The 21716-nt window shown below is 35.0% G+C and overlaps 2 protein-coding genes across 2 annotated transcripts in view; both read right to left on the reverse strand.

Annotated features, from left to right (window-relative positions):
* Positions 1 to 1520: 1520 nt before the first annotated feature.
* Positions 1521 to 7274, reverse strand: LOC123562264 (sulfate transporter-like). Its single transcript, XM_053526414.1, has 2 exons — positions 7269 to 7274; positions 1521 to 3995 (listed from the first exon to the last, which is right to left on the reverse strand). The coding sequence occupies exons 1-2, from the start codon at positions 7272 to 7274 to the stop codon at positions 1902 to 1904; spliced, it is 2100 nt and encodes a 699-aa protein (XP_053382389.1). The 3' UTR covers positions 1521 to 1901.
* An 8137-nt stretch (positions 7275 to 15411) lies between these two features.
* LOC123564231 (BTB/POZ domain-containing protein KCTD5-like) overlaps positions 15412 to 21716 on the reverse strand; it is a 425345-nt gene continuing 419040 nt past the window's right edge. Inside the window, exons 4-5 of the mRNA XM_053526427.1 lie at positions 16777 to 16783; positions 15412 to 15473 (exon numbers count right to left, since the gene is read on the reverse strand). Of these exons, the coding sequence (XP_053382402.1) occupies positions 15412 to 15473; positions 16777 to 16783 (69 nt within the window). The remainder of the gene's footprint in view (positions 15474 to 16776; positions 16784 to 21716) is intronic.

Here is a 21716-nt window from a genome sequence, read left to right on the forward strand (position 1 = left end):
GGATCAAGGACCCTTCCAGTAAGTCTGATCGTAGAAGTTCGAGAAACCTTGTAACGGAAGATCTCAGGCGCCCCTTCGGGCATTATTTCAGGCGTACGCAGGTACCTGGGTAGAACCACCAACCTTCTGCAGGCCAAATGAATGTCTCCCTCACAAAGAATTCTACACTCCAAGCGAGTAGATAGGGGACAAATGGTTTGAAGTACAGAGCAATCCAATCAGAGTCAGAGAGACATGAATTGCAAATTTGGCCTGAAACAAAAACAAACTTTAGTGGAAAGATATAGCAGAAGTGTTGCTTTAAAAATCCAACAACGAGTAGTTATATGCAAAATACAAAAATGGGTAAGGGATAGAGAAAGGAGTTGGGAGGTTCGGGGAAGTTAGAAAAACAAGGATGAATATTCAGCAGGGAAAACCATGACAAGTTTAATAAAATGAAATTGTACAATCCTGGATTATCATGCCGTCAAATTTGAAAAGCAACCAACGATTTTTCTAAACAATGTCTAATGAAATATTTTTGATTCAAGGAAAATAAATATGAATATATAATCTAGTACATGTGACTCCTCTATGTAAAATTCTACACGCCAGTGTCTTAGAAGTGATGAAAAGTCAAACATTGTGCATTAAAAATGCCCTGTTCTTTCATCATTATAACTCTATCACACTAAAGATAAATTTGTATCTACATTATCGTTTTGTTGCTCCCGTTTACCTATATGCACCAGGGTCAACGAGCTTAGTATTCATTTATTTACTGTGCGAAAGGCAAATCGATATCCACTGGACTATTCAACTTAAAAACTTTTTGGGGGGTTTTAACATGCAGTATATAGAATTTATTGCGCATCGAATGCTTGAAGTTCAGCCCTACTACAGTTGACTGCTACGCTATCTTCATTGATGTGTCTAACGTAACAGGTGGGACAACTTTTAAAGCCCACAAGCATTGATTGGGTTTGATGTTTTTGTTGCTCTGTCATCTGCAAGGTATTGACTGCATGTGTAGTAGTTTTATGTATCGCATATTGTGTATTTCTAATACCATTACATGTGGTAGGGATTCACCTGGCAGGTATAACTTTGACTTACATTATAGGTTTGTTATATGGCTGAGATAAATAGTGCATACGGTACCGGTGATTTAACGTCCCCAGTGGTGGTTTTGCCACTAACCGATCTAAGGTGGTGCCCCACTGTGTTCCTTTATTTGTTTTTTATCCTGGTTTTGTATGTTTACTGTGTCTGTGTAATGTGTCTGTGTAGTAGTTGTCATATGCAGATCCTTACATACACTGTCATAGGGTTTCTGTTTGTGGGGCTTTTGGAAATTTATCTTTATAAAGAATTATAATGTGGAAAGTGCATATAGTGCTGATTACATTTGAGAAAACGTCATTTCTGGAATATATAAAATTACACTTCACAAATTGATATCATGACAAACGCAAGCAAACTTTACAGAGAGCCACTAGTACATGCATCGTATTAGAAAAAGCAACAGAAGATATAGGTATAGATCGCGTGTATTACGCGAATTTATGCGAGGTCAATATTTACGAATCTGATTTGTTCATAAAAAATAGTAAAAATTAGCAGCAGCTAAAATACCCATTATACGGTTTGTAAGACAAACGTTAATTTTATTCACATTTTTAGCCTTTCGAATATACAGAGCTGATATAATTAATAAGTCATCAAGCAAGACCCGCTTTAATTATTGCGTACATGCTGTGGAGGTCACGCTTAACACAAACTGCCTCTTGTCAAGTAAGTTTCAAAAACCGTCAACTTGTTTGTTTAGTAAATTAGTATCAAATGTCACTGCCCTCTATTATCTAATAATTATTAACTCCGCATAAATATCCACGTTCTTTTGCTTTAAATTTGCAACTTCATAGTTTCGTTGATGAAGTTGAATCAACAGCCTTGGAACTTAATACCGAAATAGCGCCAAACACATCAACGAAAACGTTACTCTTGGGGAAGGTCTTGAAAAATTCACCTGCTTCCAAAGTTGCACAAACATTATCTGCGATAGCAACAAAATAGACATCTACTTGTACTGTTTTGTATTCTTTGATAACTTGTTGTAGAGCTGCTATCCCTGCCATGTCGATGTAATTCACCATTGAGCAGTCAAGCACTAGCGACTTCAGCTTGACGTCTAAACTAACTGAAGTAGGTTTCCCAATATACTCGATGGAAATATTGTTGTTTACAATTGTTTCTTCATCAACAATCTCGGCCATAGTTTCCAATTTTTGCATCTTCTTTAAATACTTTTTAGGATTCATAATTCTTCTGAAAATGTGATTCTTCATTCTCTCTGCAGTTGCAAAGTATAAATTCGTTGGAATTTTGAAGATCTTGACCCCGTTTATGTCTCTTATATTTTTGCCGTCTGTATATCTGACCGCACTGTCTTCAGATTTGGAAAGTCCGATCAAATGGCCAGTGGACAGCTGGTCATTAACTACAGTCAGAAATATTGAAATTCCTACCCCAGCTATGATGCCGTAATTCAGGTCTACTAGGATACTGACAGCGTTTGCCACAACCCAAATGATAAAGTCATACTTGTTAACTTTCCATATTTTGGGTAAATTTCTATACTGTAGCAGCAGATCTTTCATAGAAACAATAATCATCGCAGCAAGAACACTGAGCGGCAATGAAACAAATAGCTGTCCAATAACCAGTATAATCAACAGGAAAAACGCAGAAGTAGCAATTGCATTAAGTGTAGTCCTTGCACCAAGTGAACTCAGTATCATTGTCCTAGGTAGCGCTGTAGCGGAAGGGAAACAATGGAAGAATCCTGACACAAAATTACAGGCACCGTACGCTATCAGTTCTTGGTTATCATCAATTGGCAAACCGTGTTTGTCCGAACAGAGCTTTGCCATTGAAATACTCATAGCAAGTGACAATATTGCCATCACGAATGCGTCGCTCACAAAACTGCTTGCATTATCGATGTTAGGAAAAGCCGGCATGGTGAACCCTCTCGGTATTTCTCCGACGATATTTACATTAAATACGTCCTCAAATCTTGCATAATGAGATATTATTGTTCCAATAATTACCACAATAAAATCAATTGGAATTGGCATTCTCATCTTCTTGTTGTAACGTTCATTGATACATATCTTCACAAAAAGAAGTACAATGATACATATCACTCCGATGATAACTTCGGCAAATTTTGTTTGCGTTATTTTACTGAACAGATCTATATACATAAGCACCAGTTTGCCCGCTCCAGCAAACGTTTTCACTTTAATTCCAAATATTTTGGGAACTTGGCTGGATGCGATATGGAAAGCAGCTGCCGTAGTGAATCCACCAACAAAAGATACAGACAGATAGGTAGTAATTATACCTAGTTTCAGGAGCCCCATTCCCATGAGAAATATGCCGACAAGTACACAACATGCCATTGAAACATCGATTTTAACGTCCATGATTTCATCTTCAGTAGGCAGGGACGCATTTGTATTTGCAAATGACGCTATAAAATTATCAGCTTCTCTCTCAACCACAGTCTGTGTAAGCAAAGCCATGACAGCATTCGTTCCAAATGATATGTACGGCGATGTTCCAAACAGTAAGTAAACAAGCACGGAGAAAAATGTGGAGTATAGGCCATGGATAGGTCGTAGTGAGGCGAGAATGCCCAACCCCATAGATTGTGGAAGGTGCATGAAGCTGACTGTGAATCCGGACAAAACATCTCCAAGGATATATTGCTTGAGTTGATAGGAGCGTATAAACCCAATAATTGGAAGATAGGATCCAAGAATCTTTCCAGCTTTCTTCTTTGAACATCGCATTGATTTCTTGATGTTGTCAAACACACTCTGTTTTGTTCCTTCATCTTTGTATGTTTCAGCAAATGTCTCTAACGTGTACACCTGCCTTTTTAGAGTGATTGTTTTCTTCGTTTCACCCGCCATGTATTCACTGATATTGCTAACTAATCGCTTCTGAAAAGATGGTATATAATAATAAACTAGAAAATGCTTTTGTAAAAAAGCGCATGTCTCCCCCAATGCAAAGTCCTATAGGCAAGAAGTCAATAGGGGTCAGGAGCAAAAGTCAAAGAGACACTGATGGTTGGCTGCAATAGGGATCATCTACTTGGCATGTCCAATCATCCCGCTAAATTTCAGCACTCCTGGCCTAGTGGTTCTCAAGTCACTGTTCAGGCTTCTGTGACCTTGACCTTTGATCAAGTGACCTCAAAATAAATAGGGGTCATCTACTCTGCAAGTCCAGTCATCCTATTAAGTTTCAACATTGTAGGTCAAGTGGTTCTCAAGTTATTTCCAAAAAATAATTTTACATGAACAGGTCACTGTGGCCTTGACCTTATAATAGACTGACCCCAAAATCAATAGGGATCATCTACTCTGCATGTTCAATCATCCTATGAAGTTTCAACATTCTGGGTCAAGTGGTTCTCAAGCTATTGATTGGAACTGGTTATCAATGTTCAGGCCCCTGTGACCTTGACCTTTAACGGAGTGACCCCAAAAACGATAGAGGTCATTTACTCTGCATGAACAACCATCATATGAAATTTCAACATTCTGGGTCGAGCGGTTCTCAAGTTATTGATTGGAAATGGTTTTCCATGTTCAGGCCCCTGTGGCATTGACCTTTAACAGAGTGACCCTAAAATCATTAGGTGTCATCTACTCTGTATGACCGATCATCCTATGAAATTTCATCATTCTGGATCAAGTGGTTCTCAAGTTACTGACCGGAAATGGTTTTCAATGTTCAGGCCCCTGTGACTTTGACCTTTCATAGAGTGACCCCAAAATCGTTAAGGGTCATCTACTCTGCATGACCAATCATCCTATTAAGTTTCAACATTCTGGGTCAAGTGGTTCTCAAGTTACTGACCGGAAATGGTTTTCAATGTTCAGGCCCCTGTGACCTTGACCTTTAATGGAGTGACCCCAAAATAGATAGGGGTCATTTACTTTGCATGTACAATCATCCTATGAAGTTTCAACATTCTGGGTCAAGTGGTTCTCTAGTTATTGATTGGAAATGGTTTTCCATGTTCAGGCCCCTGTGACCTTGACCTTTGACAGAGTGACCCCAAAATCAGTAGGGGTCATCTACTCTTGATGACCAATCATCCTATGAAGTTTCAACATTCTGGGTCAAGTGGTTCTCAAGTTACTGACCGGAAATGGTTTTCAATGTTCGTGCCCCTGTGACCTTGACCTTTAATGGAGTGACCCCAAAATCAATAGGGGTCATCTACTTTGCATGTACAATCATCCTATGAAGTTTTAACATTCTTGGTCAAGTGGTTCTCTAGTTATTGATTGGAAATGGTTTTCCATGTTCAGGCCCCTGTGGCATTGACCTTTCACAGAGTGACCCTAAAATCATTAGGTGTCATCTACTCTGTATGACCGATCATCCTATGAAATTTCATCATTCTGGATCAAGTGGTTCTCAAGTTACTGACCGGAAATTGTTTTCAATTTTCAGACCCCTGTGACCTTGACCTTTCATAGAGTGACCCCAAAATCGTTAAGGGTCATCTACTCTGCATGACCAATCATCCTATTAATTTTCAATATTCTGGGTCAAGTGGTTCTCAAGTTACTGACCGGAAATGGTTTTCAATGTTCAGGCCCCTGTGACCTTGACCTTTAATGGAGTGACCCCAAAATAGATAGGGGTCATCTACTTTGCATGTACAATCATCCTATGAAGTTTCAACATTCTGGGTCAAGTGGTTCTCTAGTTATTGATTGGAAATGGTTTTCAATGTTCAGGCCCCTGTGACCTTGACCTTTGACAGAGTGACCCCAAAATCAATAGGGGTCATCTACTCTTGATGACCAATCATCCTATGAAGTTTCAACATTCTGGGTCAAGTGGTTCTCAAGTTACTGACCGGAAATGGTTTTCCATGTTCAGGCCCCTGTGACCTTGACCTTTGATGGAGTGACCCCAAAATCAGTAGGGCTCATCTACTCTTCATGACCAATGAAGTTTCAACATTCTGAGTCAAATGGTTCTCTAGTTATTGATCGGAAATGGTTTTCAATGTTCGGGCCCCTGTGACCTTGACCTTTGACGGAGTGACTCCAAAAACAATAGGAGTCGTCTACTCCAGCAGCCATACAACCCTATGAAGTTTGAAGGTTCTAGGTCAAATGGTTCTCCAGTTATTGCTCGGAAATGAAGTGTGACGTACGGACGGACGGACGGAAGGACGGACGGACGGACGGACAGGGCAAAAACAATATGTCTCCTGGGGGAGACATAATAACTAACACAATAAAAGGGAAGATCATGATTACTAGTATGTTAAAGTTAATGCAAAAGTAAAATCCTGTTGGTCAATGTTAAATCCAATCAGTATAAATTCCAAAATATTTCACAACAGTCCAAAATTAAGTATATCTAAAGAATATAAATCCTCTCTTCAAAGATAGTTTTTTCGAATCTACAGTTTTTCTTGCCCCTGTCCGATAACCCGTAAGTCAAAAATCAGACAATGTGACTAAAATTTGGACAGCTTTAGCGCTTAATAAATCGCTTGTAATGGTCTGTAATATCTTTTTTTCAGTTCAGTTCAAATTTATTCAGGCATAAGATCATAAAACATTATATATAACTTATACAGTAAAAATACATGTATACAATGATCATTATATTTAAAAAGCTTTGATCTTTTTTTTTAATAAGAATCTAGATCTATATTTATCCGTTCCAGGATATCTTTTATTCAAACATATAACGGGAATTATCATTAATATTAAAAATTACCGACAAAAACAATTGTGATACGTTTTGGTCTGTGGGCAAAGGCCAGAAAAATTACAAGTCGTAACCCAGAAGTTAGGCAAAGGTTGAGCTATATCATGATGTTATGCTATCCTTCAGGAAAATTTTAAGGGTTGGTGTCGTCTGAGCAATATGTCAACAAATTTAAATGACGATTTTAAAATGTTGGTGTCTTATGAATGCAATTTAGCCTAATATTGAATTAACGTTGATTCTGATGGTGAAAACAAAGTTTATGTGACATTTCTTATCATAAATATTTTCTTTTAATGCCTGAAATAATTGATAATTTACTTTGATTATCACAAAATGCTATTTTATGCATTACATACCGAAAAAATGCAAAACGTTGGTGTTGATGTACCCCCAACACCATGTTAGTAATATACTTACGCGGAAAATCTTTAAAAAATTAATCCTTTATAAAGATACATTACCCTCATGTTTGCAATAAAGAAAGAAAACAAAATAAGTTAATAATTTTTAGGAAATCAGACACCTTTGCAGCCTAATATCAGTCGGCTTAATCTATGGTTCATATTTCATTTCTAGGCGATTTGCATGCATACTGACAGTCCTACGCTTTGCTAGTGGTGTAGAAATGATGAAAGTATTGCACTTAAAACTTTTCTAGAGAGTTCCACGTTAGGAACATCAAAAGAGAAGCAGATCCACCAGTATAAGTCTTTATTCAACATGACAGCTATTTCAAATTTTCAAACTGACATTATTCCGAAATTATTACACAAATGGGTTTTTCAAAATTTAATTCACTTCTATGCTAGCTTTGGTGTAATTTCAAGAATACATTACTGTACGTAGTATTGTACTTAAATCACTCAAATTTAAAGTTAGTTAAACTATCAACAAAATACGTTATTTGGTTACACAGACTATTCAAATTAAGATGACCACCATTTTCAAGATTTCCAAATGACTGACTTAAATTCGATCAAATATTTACATATGTCAGAAGTATAGCTCTTCAAAAACTAAAGCAGATATCACCTGATATTGGTATAAATATGTTACAGTGGATTTTACAGCTCACAAAATGGCCAACTGAAATAGGCACATGTACAAATGTTAATGAGCGACAACTGTTCAAATAGTCATTAATATAAAACAAATCGAAACCCATTTAATTGAATAAGTTATATTTCAAGGGAATGAAAAATTCGGTTAATCAGATAAATCTTATAAAGATACCATGATTTTCAAAATGACCGCCAGAAATAAGTTTAAAGACTTACATACGGGTAAGATATACATGTAACAGAAGTCGTCTGTTGTTTTTTTTTGTAAAATAATTTCCATTAAAAACCACGCTAACAATATGAGCTTTTTTTGTTTTCATCAAGATTAAAAACTAAACATATTACTCTCAATTTTCATTCAAAGGGTTTTCAATGTAACTAATATTTATTTGTATCAGAATGGCTGCCTGTTAGGTGTTACATATAAGAGTAAAATATTTTCATCAAGATGGCGCCATTTTCAAAGTGCGTTCCTGAAAAGGCGTTAAGATAATGATTTAAAAATGCTGCTTTTATTTCTTTTAAAACTAAACATATTACTCTCAGTTTTCATTCAGAGGGTTTTCAATGTAACTAATATTTATTTGTATCAGAATGGCTGCCTGTTAGGTGTTACATATAAGAGTAAAATAATGAGCACCAGAGAATCGAAGCTGTTATGATACTGTCATTTTCATTTAATAGTCAATTGAAAAAAATTGAAAGGAGTTATATAATTTATGTTTAAATGCAAATTGTATTTTTGTCACTATTCAGTTGAGGTTTTACAACCGTTTTTAAAGGTACAAAACCCAATCTGATTACACAAATGGAATGAGCATATACAGTTCCAAACTCCACAAAGCAGTTTATGCTACATATACATTTTATGTACTTTTTTGGTGGTACTTCACAGCTATAAACTGAGTATTTCCTGGGATCAAGAAGTATGTCGCTTATCGTACCTGTATGTAATTTGGTCTCATGAGTAATATTACTGGAACTGTTATAAGTGGTATTGTTGTAGTTAATGTTTAAAGTAACGTATATTTCAATTCATTTTAGAATGTAGTATCAATAAAAGCTTCATGCTATTACCACAAAATCATATAACAAAAAAGATTTTTTACAAATATGTCATATAAACAACAATGCATCACTGGCGTGTTCCAAACAGCATGTACGTACGCATCTATGCAAGTATGATGAACTTATCCTGTTTCCAGACTTTTTTGCCATCTTTCATACATCAAATGTTGGAGTATATTTCTGATATTTGTCGTTCTTCTCGCGGCATCTTATAAATCAAATGTAAGAGTATATTTCTGTCATAATTATATTGTACATTGATGTTATATTGATGTTTGTGTAGTTCTGAAACAAACGTTACCGCAAAAAGCTAAAGGTAGTTATTAGACTTCATGTTTTAAACACAGTTCAATACTGAGATAAACTATATGTAACAGTATACATCTCTTCTTTTGAATGAATGAGTTTTCTTTTTGTATTTATTAACATTTTTAAAGACGCATATTGACATTTTAGTAAGAACTCGGAATTGATACCACAACCACAATATAAACAAGGAGTCTCCTATATGCTTTGCGTAAAGGAAATATGATATGATCACTAATTCCGTTCTACACTATGAGTGATATTTAAACATCACTATAGTAAAATAATGGACTATTTGAAGAAACGTGTTTTTTTTTTCTAAAAGTAACATTTGTTTCATACCCATGTGGTACCTGTATATGTATGATGTGCTATAAGAACAAAATTTGCAGTGTTTATTTACATCAGGAATTACATAAGCCACTGAACACATAATTGATGTAAATCGATAATTTCAGTAAAGAATACAATCTTACCATCCATTTAATATCAAAACAAAAACGTATTGAAAATATAATAGCCTCTGTCAGTGTAACGAAACCCATACACTATCCTAGCTTTAGCGCTATTTAACGTTCTACGTAATCTTGGTAACGTATGCTTCATAATGTATGTTTCATGTTTGTAATGCTGTATAAAATGACTGAGTAGGTTCTTTGCAATGCCAACAAGCATGATGTATGCATTAGTCAGGCAGAATACTATACGAGATATGAAATTGAATAAGTGACCTTTAAAACCTAGGTAACGTAAGTTTGATTCTTAGATACCTTTATGTTCTGCCTTTCTTTTGGATGAAAGTCGAAAGTATTCAGACTGCGGAAATACTGTACGAAATCTAATTATTGATATGTTAATTTTGTTGGAAGCAGACCCAATGAACAATTGCTAATCTACAATTGCTAATCTATGTTATCTTTACAGTAATGCTGCAAGAGGCATCATTTTTGTTGACATCTGATAATTCAGAATAGTAACATGATTAAGTCCAATAGAATTATAACGATCATGCATGCATGTTCAGTAAACATACTTTATTTAAATTAATAGCATACAAATTCAATCGTTGGTGTGTTTTTAATGTAGCTAGTTCTCCAAGGTGGAATATTTGAGTGCCGACAATTACGTATGTTACATTTTAAAGTTCCTTTATCCACTAAAAGTCAAAATTATACAAGTCAGCTTACATTGACATCTACAATAAAAGAAAACTATTGGAACCCCAAACCTTTTTGAATGGAACATTTATTGGCTCGATTTACTCAGAAACAGCATGTGATTTATATGTATTACATCTGTACGCACCTTGTCTATAATCTAAATTGCTTGCAAAATATCACATTTACTCACGAAAATATATAAAATTAGTAATCTTAACACAATTGTTTGATAATATCTTATCAGGAAATACAGTTATTTTGTCATTTATTAAAACGGCGAAAATGTAGCTCGGACGGGTGGGATACCTTAACCCCTAAATTTTGGTAGAAATCGTCGAAATTTGTAATAGAGTGATATAGGAAGCCCTTTATTGATTTAAAACAGTTACATAAGCAAATGGCTAAAATCTGAAAGTCAGTATTGAAACATTCTAGTAAAATTTCATTTGTAGCCAATATTAGTTTCAAAGAGAGAGAATTCCGCATTTTTCATACACCAGGTTTACTAAAATGAGTATAATGTTTGTTTGACATAAGGTAGAAAGCGACATCCGGTCTTAAACGATCCCAGAATGAATGTATTAAAGGCTATAATAGATGAACTTAATTGCCTAATTTCAGGGTTATGAAATCGAAAAACAAGAGGGCTTACAGAAACTGGCCCACAGACCTTTTTTCCAAAATGCATCTATTACCAAGATACCGACATTTTAGTAAAATTTAAGAATGTTGTTATGCAGCGTCATTCATCTTTTTATCACAAAGACACAAATGTCACAGAATGAGAAAAATGTGCAGCGAGACCGGGACTCGAACCGTTCCGATGCTCTACCGACTGATCTACACCGCCACCTACACATTTTCTCCCCGTTTTAATATTCAAGTCCTATACCGTGACAAAATTGTACAGTTATGTTATGAATTTATATATATAATTTACACACTTGACAAGAGAATATCACAATAACGTTTTGTCGATTCGTAAATGCATCATTTTTTGAATTTTCAGGATTAAATAGGCTAACTTATTACATGGTTCAATTTTATTAATTAATTCATTTATAATTGCTTTTAATATTTAAAGATAAAACCAGTGACATGATGTTACAGTGCAAACACGATACAAGCTTAGCTTTGTATTTAAAGCTAGTATGCGACCCGTTGACGATTTAATTACGTGAAATACATTTTTAAACTATTAGAAAGTTCGTTCAAATATAATTTTATGATCTGATGATTTGCTTGATTTTGCGCATCCTTAGTACGCGACCGAGGACTGAATCCGCGACCTTCCACACCGGAGGCGGACGCTCTACCATTAGAAAAAAATAATTCACTGAAAGTGGAATCGTATGCCATGAGGGCTCAGTGGTAGAGCATTCGTCTCTTGATCGAGAGCTCCTGACTTTGAGCCCTACCGGTAAGAGAGACAGAGACAGAGAGGTCACAGTTAGGCAGAGTAGCTGGTCCTGCAAAAAGACTTTACTCCTGAAAGATAGATCTTCAGATGACGATAAAGCATTGCACTTGTCCGACGTAGAGGATTTATTCTTAAGGTATTGGACCCGTAATAGAGTACTTCCTTTTTGACGAGTATTCAATTCTTTCAATAAACCTACTTTGACTACAATTTTCTGAGGGGCGTAGGTTCAAGCCCCACTGGGACCAAAAATATTTTCTCCATATTCTGAGGGGCGTAGGTTCAAGCCCCACTGGGACCAAAAATATTTTCTCCATAGGAAGTTTTTACTTCTTTCAAGACCTATTATGGATGTATTGTACAAAAGTGGAAAATTTTCATTTAATAAGCCATTTCTTGCTGTTCAAAGTGAATTTTCCTCTGAATCAGCAGGGGTAGAGTTAGACATCTTTAAAAATACTGAGTTACATGCGGTAAAAGTTCTCTATGTTGCCTTCATTCTTTAGATTACATATTGTGGAAGAAATGCAGGTAGGTTTTACTCACACTGGATAACCGGCTATCCTGACGCCCGCTGGAAATGTAACCCAGCTGGAAATGTAACCCAGCTGTAAATCGGTAGGTAAAGTTTTTCATTTATTTCTATTAAAACGAAGCCAATTCTTGCAAATCAACTTGACAGTTTTGTCAAGGAATGACCATGGCTTACATTTACAATTTCTGGGCCAAATACGATCGTTATGTTTTGAGATGTTCGCTAACAATTTCTTCAGTTTGAAAAATCGAGCAAAAATCCAAAGTTTTGCGCAAATTGTTTTGTTTATGAACAACCTGTGAAAACTTTTATCATCTGGTTTAACAGATGAGTCCTTTCAGAATACCTGTGTGAAGTTTCCGGGTTCTATGTTATTCCTGAAAAAAAAAAATAAATAGCTGTTAAACAGGCATGGTCGAAAACGGCCGTTGTATTTGAAATAGGCAGTCAGCTGTCGGCTATCGAGAATACAGCTGTATAAAAGTAAAAAAAAAAACCTGTCTTGTAGACAAGTTATATGCCCCGTAGTGTCTCTTCTTTATGTATATTTTGTATCTGTTTAGTCTGTCTGTGATTTTGCGATTTCTTTCATCTTTCATTTGTGTAGAATGTGTATACTTGCAGTCAGTAAACAGTCTGTATATACTTGTGTAACTATGGTCCTTATTGCCATGTGGTGTAATTCTGGTTGATTTCATTATTGTCCTTTTGGTTTAGGGTCTAAAAGTTGCTTTGTTCCTTTCGTCCGTCCGTCCGTCCGCCCGCAGTGTCTTGTCCGGGCTCTGATTCTATATGCATGGACTGATTTTTAAGTATTGATTTTTAAACTTCAAACATGTGTTACCGATGATACAAGTATTAGTGAGGCCCTTTCATTAATGACCACCTCCAATATCAGTATAACAAAAAAAATCTTGAGCGACCTGTGGAGTTTCCACTTTTTCTATTTAACACAGAGCTATAAATAAGTATTTTGCGTCAGACTGACAATTCCCACATGCACAGACAAAATTTCAAATATATTGTGTCGTATAGTAGAACTTTTATTTTCATGCGGTTTTATTTGATAGCTGACTATGTAAGATCGTAAACAAGCAAAGAAGAGTTCCGATCTACCTTTTATATGTTGATTAAAGCTACATGTGGCTTCCATGTTAAGAAATAAATGATTAACAGTCATGTGAGAATTTGCAAAGTTCTGCTTATTTAGATTTAAAACAATCGTTTTCAATCGTTTACCTCTATACATCAACAACTTGCAGTTTTAGACCATGAATAAACTGGTATTTGTTGAAAAGGTATTTATGAATAAAACAAAATGGCAGATTTACATTAGGAGCAATTAAATAATTATGTATGAGCAAATAAGATTATACAACTATCAAGCACCGCACTAAGAACACTTTTCAAAACAAGAACGGGCAATTGAGATTCATTAATGATACTTAATTCTTCAAACGAAATTCAAAGGACTGACGACCAGAAGCAATCATTTGCACTTGCAAAACCCGAGGTGAAATTACTATCTGTAGTAGCCCGGAGGCACCTGTAGTGGTTTTCTTCCACCATCAAAAGCTGGCAAAATGGCAATATGTACTATATTGCTTCGGTGTAACTGCAAAAAATATATGGTTGGCTTTCGGCATGGCGGAAAAATGGCAAGAACGCATGAACTATGTTAAAATTCAGCCCGGGTGTGAAGGAATATAGTCCTAAAGCCTCTTGAAATGAAAGTACCATTTTTAAAAATAATTATGCTTCCGTCAAATCACTGCCAGTGATACTTTTTACATACAAAAGTATTCAAAATCATCGGAGTTAATGGATAGTCTAAATGTTAACATCCGAGTTCAGCGACAGCACTAGCGGCCGTTTTCGACAGTCCTTTCTCTTTCGACCATGCCTGTTTAACGGCTAATATACTTTTTCAGGAATAACGTAGAACCCGGAAACTTTACACAGGTGTTCCAAAAGGACACAGCTGTTAAACCAGATGATACAAGTTTTCACAGGTTGTTCATAAACAAAACAATTTGCGCAAAACTTTGGATTTTTGCTCGATTTTTTCAACCTGAAGAAATTATTAGCGAATATATCTCAAAACATAACAATCGTATTTGGCCCAGAAATTGTAAATGTAAGTCATGGTCATTCCTTGACAAATCTATCAAGTTGATTTGCAAGAATTGGCTTCGTTTTAATAGAAATAAATGAAAAACTTTACCTACCGATTTACAGTTGGGTTACATTTCATGCTGGGTTACATTTCCAGCGGGCGTCAGGATAGCCGGTTATCCAGTGTGTTACTTCTGCCCCAAGGTTTTTTTTTACTTCCTGTGAGCAATCAATTTTTAAATAAATTTGATGAAAGTGCCTTTTAGAGTCGATAATTTCAGATAATTTTTATTTTCTTTTTTTGTTCATGCAGACATCATCATTTCACAACTAATTTGAGATAAACATGCGTATCTATGACAAAAATCCATAATATCATTACATGGGCAATACACATAAAAGTCAGATGTGTCAATTTTATTTTTAGAAACGGTTGCAGTCACAAAGTTATTGACAGAATAAAATGTAAATTTCAGCATATTTTTTCACACAAAAATGTGTTAGTGCGTAGAAATGTGATCAGGCTGAGCACATTGTCTTATGGATTTCATAATTTTCGGCGCTTAACGTGAAAACAGTTAAAGCACAGGATTTACAAACATTAAATTTATGCTTAAATCTATATGCGATACATTATGCATATAATTATAATTCACAATAATATCGCATATGGAAGTAACTGGAATAAATTTGGACTATTTCCTTCGGAAGTTTACATGACTGTCCTGTCAAAAGGCCTCCCTCGTGTTTACATATTTTGACAGGTCGAGTTGTTCTGGGACTAGGAACAATGGTAAGTGCAAAGTTATATAGATTTATATAAATTAATTATTTTTGCAACGAGTTCAAAGTAAGGTTGATAATCAGTCGACTCTACTTCAAGATCTGAGAATGATTTGCCTATTTTTGGGCGGAGAACATAGCATATGCATGCTTGTATCACTGCCACCATAGATTATCATTAGATCCACTGGTAGATCTACAACTAACCTTTCTCAGATCTTGAAATAGAGTCAATGCAGAATTAACGCATTGTTTTATAGATAGTGAATCGATCAGAATAGACAGAATAGAAAAACGTTGATGTACTTTTTGCATTCGAATTGACATAATTTGAACATAGACTGTGCATTTATGCCATAAAATAGGTCCGATTGGACGTGCTGAATCATCCGGGAAAAACCATCAATATTTCTAAAGTAACATTAATTAGAATCAAGGTCTACTGTGCATTTAATCCGTCATGTGTTTGTTTCAGATGAACGAATACCTGCACCATGGAAACAATGTCATTTGCAAACTTTCTGAACCTGTGCTGGGCGTTCACATTGACATTTCTTGTTCAACAGGAATACATGATGTCGAACAACAGTACAGCTAGGTAAATGTCAATGTTCTATATATATTCTACAATAATTTCGTAAAAAAATGAACAATGTCTGTAAGTAAGCACACCTCTGCATAGCTGACAAGGTCAAGGGTCTGAATGAAGCATGATCATGCACCAAAATATCAACAAATTTATACATTTATACAATGAAATGAAATAACATACAGTAGGCCTATATTACAGCAAGATGTGATTAATAAATAGTATCATAATTATTTGTTTAACATGGCATGCATGAATTGTTCAACTTCATAAATCAACTGTGCTGTAGACCTACAGAATCAGCATAAAGAAATGAAGCTACATGAGTAGTTTTAAGATACATAAATCCACACTTGTCAAGACTCCATATATAATGCTGATTTCCTTATATGGGTGCTTTTAAAAATAATGAAGCTTTTTCTTCTTTTTCACTTTACTTTAATTCAGTTCAGTTTTAGAATGTGTTTTGGGGCAAATCATATCCAAATCAATGTATTCAAGAAATGTGTGCAATTTCAGATGAATGGCTCAAGCATTTTTAAATTTATGTTAAATAATATAGCTAATTTTGTCCCCTCTGCACCAAAAGTGTGACATTTTGCATGAAGGATAGTTTTCAACTGTGTTTTACTTTTTCAAACCAAACTTAATTGTCACAGCTTTGGCTTTTCTTATGTAATCTGAACTCTGCACATATAAAACAAAATACTTCTTTTCATTAACTACATTTTATTCTTACCAATAGTTCATGTCTTAATTGTGATGGAAGCTCCTTCATAAAAAATAGTGATAAATTTAAAGTTGAACACTACAATTTCATAACCCCTTTACTTTTCTTAAGTCAAAATGTTTTTCTAAGATCTTTATCCTTACAGCTTTGCAGACACCTTATGATTTTATTGTTTTATAAATCAACTTTCTTAGAATCTTCATATATGTCTATACACCCAAAAATGTCCCTTGTAAACTTGTATTCTTTAAATAAAATGGGTTTTTACTTTATTTCCCTGTAAAATGGAAGTTACAATGGTTACAAAAGCAGCTTTCAGCTTCACATATTAAGCCAAAGTGATGTCCCCTGTGCACCTTTTTTTGACATTCATCAGTTATCATAGCATTTATACTGTAATATGTTGTGGCAGTTCTATACTCTTAGCAGTGTGTAAGTTACTGTTTTTCCACTTCTTAATGACATTTTCTTGATAATGTCTGTCAGACTGATAATATTATAATTGTAAGATTTTACATTCTAAAATTGTGTGTTTTTATGAACATATAAAACATGTAAAGTTTATATTAGTGTAAAAATGGCTAATTTTTTCCATTTCAGATGATCATCTGAAGGGCCACAATTGTTTAAAACACTGGTCAACAAAAACTGAACTATTTGATGGATCATACATGTGCAGAATGTACTACCATATTTCCAGAATCAGAGAAATAGAAGTATCAAGTATTAGAGAGAAAGAAAAGTTTGCATCATGTATGAAGAACTGCCTAAGAATAATTTGCAAAATACATTGAAATCTAACAATTGCTAATTGCATAATGCATATGGAAGTTAAGAAAGATGTACTCTACTGGAAAATATGTGTCCAGTGCAACATTTCTTTTTCAATTTTGTGAGCATAATTCTACATAAAAATTGTAACATGGCTACAGGGATAATACAAAAGGTTTAATCTTATTTCCAAACACACTGGGCGAATCAGAGAAGAAATATCAAGAATTAGGGAAAAAGAAATAATTGTCATGAATGAAGAACTTGCTTTTTATTAATTTACAAAATACTTTTTAACCTCACAACTGTTAATGATATTATGAATATGGAAGTTAAAAGTGTGGACTTTGATTAATCTTCAACTTCTCTGAGCATAGTTCTACATAAAAATTGTATCTTTATAAAATAGTCTTGTAGAAAAAGTGTAAGACTTTCATACTTGTTTTAAAATTTATAGACAATGTTTCTGGATGTTTCAATGTAAGTTTGCTAGACCGAGACCACTAGCTCCTAAGTCAAGGTTACACTTAGATGTCAAAGGTTAAAAGGGTCTGTTTCTGTCTGGTCAATAACTGCCATACATAAAGGGATTTTGGAATTACTCGGCATAAATGTTCACCATAAAGAGACAACGTGTTATGCGCAAGACCCAAACCCTTGCTCCAAGGTCAAGGTCACACTTAGAGGTCAAAGGTTAATAGAATCTTTCTGGTGTCTGGTCAATAACTCGGCGATCCATGAAGGGACTTTTAGATAACTTGGCATAAGTGTTCACCATAATGAAACAAGGTGTCATGCCCAAGACCAAGACCCCTAGCTCGAAGGTCACACTTAGAGGCCAAAGGTCAGATACAAAAATGACTTTGTCCGGAGCATTTCTTGTTCATGCATGGAGGGATTTTGATGTACAATGGCAAGAATGTTCATCATCATGAGATGGTGTGTCATGAGTAAGAACCAGGCCCCTAATCCTTTGCTGTTACTATAAATAGCTATTACTGTAAAGTTCTATTCTATTAACCCTTATCATGCTGAACATGATTTATTCTGTCTTTGCGACCAGTGTAGATCATGATCAGCCTGCACATCCATGCAGTCTGATGATGATCAGCACTGTTCGCCATTCAATCAGTATATTTTTGGTAAGCATCCCTTTTAACAGTTAATGGTACAGTCCAAATTGAAAAATGGACAAGTTCATTATAGAAATTCAGCAGGGTAAGGGTTAATATTAGCCATAGGAGAAAATTGGGACTACTTTTCTGTAGTACAACACGCAAACACGCATGTTACATTCAATTTTTGATGTATTTTGACCTAAGGCTACCTGATAAGTACTTTTGTGTGGACTTAGATTTTTTTCAGATTAACTTCTCTTTGTTGTCACTATAAACAATATATATATATATATATATATATATATATATATATATATATATATATATATATATATGGGAATAATGGGGAAAAATCAAGACCATTTTTCTGTGTTACTTTCAAATTTTAGGTGTATTTTAAGGTACCTCTTCCTGGTAAGGAGTTTTTTGTGGACTTAAAAAATCAAAACTTACTTCCCTTTGTTGCTATTATATAAAACGATTATTTTTGAAAGTTTTTATCCTGGTTGTTAGAATTTGATATGTCATTGTTTTGGCTTTCTGTCTACCAAACTTATAGTTTTGTACAGAAAATGTTTTATTATATCATCTACCTGACGAGCATATATTTAACATCCTGGCACTCTTGTTTTATTTTGTTCATGCCAAGATGCTGTATTGGCAAACAGTATGTTGATGAAAATGTCCTTAGGCAGGGGACGTTGCTAACTCTGTTATAAATTCTTGTTTTGTTTTTTCTGGAGTTGTTGCCCTATTTGATCTTGAACTAATTCATGACATCGTGAACTCGTGAACTTAAGTCGAACAGATTGAAACTAGGTATACATCAGAAGCATGAAATGAATATGTACATGTTACCCTGACTTTTATGATCGATTATTTTGTCTGGAGTTGTGGCCCTTCTTTAACGACGAATGACAACTACATTGTAGTTTCCTTCTTTTCATTTCAAATAAAACTTGTTAAGCATTATAAACATTACGTAGACATGCGCATTTGTTTCTTGTTCAGTTGTTTAACTTCTATATATTTTCCTTGATAACATTATTGACCCGTCGTTATTATAAATTATTGAATGAAACATTTTTGTCGACATCATTCTAGTTCGCTTTGCAACCTCCGTGAAGGAATATTGTCAAACTATACCGATAAGGGGAAGAGTTTGCTTCCTTTTGTAGCACAACTGTCTATGCATTATTGTGTCTTACTCATTTACATAACACTTGTATTTGCGTGAACATGCATGAATTTGTTATACTGCAAAATAAAACAGTCATCATTGATTACTTTACTTGTCGTCACTTTCATCCTTTTTATCGTAAATAGCAGTCATACACAAAAGATGCTGTATACTAAACATATTTTCTCAAAATTCAGACAAAAATCTATCAGATGCCACCATTACATAACTATATTTCAAACTTTTGCAGGAGGAGAACACCCTGACTCCTACTCACGCTGGGAGCTATGTGTCTCGCTGGTGACACATTCTTTCTAAGCTGTTGCCTCGCTGCATCAAATAAAGGTATTTCTAGATCCGGACTAGCCTGGGAAGCCGTTGGCAATAATTGTCAGAAGAAATCTTACCTACATTAAAGATCCAACTTAAATTGTGCTAATTAATGTTAATTGGCATTCATCCGAGTTTCTGATATTGTCAATTTGCAAGTAGAAAAATGGTTAGAAATTGTCAGAAATTGTCAGACTGGATTCCCAGGCTAGATCCGGACCTGCCCTTAAGTATGATAAAGACCTTTAAGGTCGATTTCAGAAGAGGGATCTAGCAAAGTTTTACAACATTTAAGCTTATCAACGACGTCGGCAGAGATTATGAAGTTGTTCTGTTGTCAGGCTTAAGATGCAGGCATACTTAAACTCCAAAACGACGGCCGTTTTTGTACAATAAAACTCCATCAAGTTTGAATAAATAGTTCAAATGGTTATGAATTTTGTACAGTAATCATTTTTGCGTACAGACTGAAGTATTACCATTAGTGGATTCAGAGGGGGGGGGGGGGGGGGGGGCACCGGGACGCTCCCGCCTCTAAAATCGCCAGAGCATAGGTAATTTGTCTTATGTTCTGGGTAAAATAATTGCAAAATATACATTTTTTCTCGCTCGCTACGCTTTCGTACATAATTTGTCTTTTATTCTGACTGAAGAATATGAAATATGCATTTTTTCTCGCTCGCTGCGCTCGCATTAATATTTAATCTTTTGTTCCGGCTGATCCATTATTTTCATAGTTTTCCAGGGAATCATGCCCCCGGAACCCCCCTATTTGCTCTAGTCTTCAAATATTTTACGCCACCTCTTACACCAAATACTGTATCCGCCCCTGAGGTAGTCAATTGTTTTAAAAAACGTAATGGATGTAAGATTTGTTTTACAAAGTTTGGAACGATAACACTTTCATCATATTAAGTAGACCATTTGAAAAAATGTTGGATAGTTCAATGAATCAGATATTCTAGATTTCATTTCAGGTTGTAGAATATTTTGAAAAAAAAATTGATTATTCTTCGAATACTTTTTGACTGTACTATTAGAATAGTGTTATTGGATCTATAAAATCTGCCGAGAATGATAATCAGGATAAAGAAATCTCCCTTCAGGTAAACGGCGTGAAGAACTATCCTTTTTTATATTTGGCGGGAATCGAGCACGTTTTCACCGTGCAATATTAGTATTTATAGTAACAAAAAAGTAGTCCGTCATGTCAACAAAACACGATGAAAACAATCGTCTGAAGCATTTTAAAGTATATTTTCAATCGTAAATTGTCAGCCTTTTAGAAAAAAGTTTGGGTAATTTAAAAGGTGGCAGGAACTAGATACATGTCTTGTCTGTCTATTAATACATTTTAAATGGACTTCGCATGTATTTTGAAGCAACCCTTGATTTTGAAAAAACATGACCAATTTTGTTATCAAATTCGTCGTCGTACGACTTATGAAAGAGTCGTAGTCGTAGTTTGATTATCTAGTCGTATACTTCTTTCCAAGACAAATCTATTGGTGTATAGTTTTTATGACTTTTGTCCAGTAACAAACCGGCCAATCTAAATTATTTAGACCCACTATTTTTCCGATAGAATGAACCTTAAGATAGTGTCTTAATACATACATTAAGCACAGCTGCTGATCCGATGCAAAGAATTTATTCCTTGGCGGGAACCTTTTAATCAAGCTTCTTTCCTCCACAACCAAGGCTTCGGAATTTAACGTATAATTTCATATAAAATTCCTATCG

Source organism: Mercenaria mercenaria, chromosome 2 (assembly GCF_021730395.1).
Source record: "Mercenaria mercenaria strain notata chromosome 2, MADL_Memer_1, whole genome shotgun sequence".
Taxonomy (NCBI): Eukaryota; Metazoa; Mollusca; class Bivalvia; order Venerida; family Veneridae; genus Mercenaria; species Mercenaria mercenaria.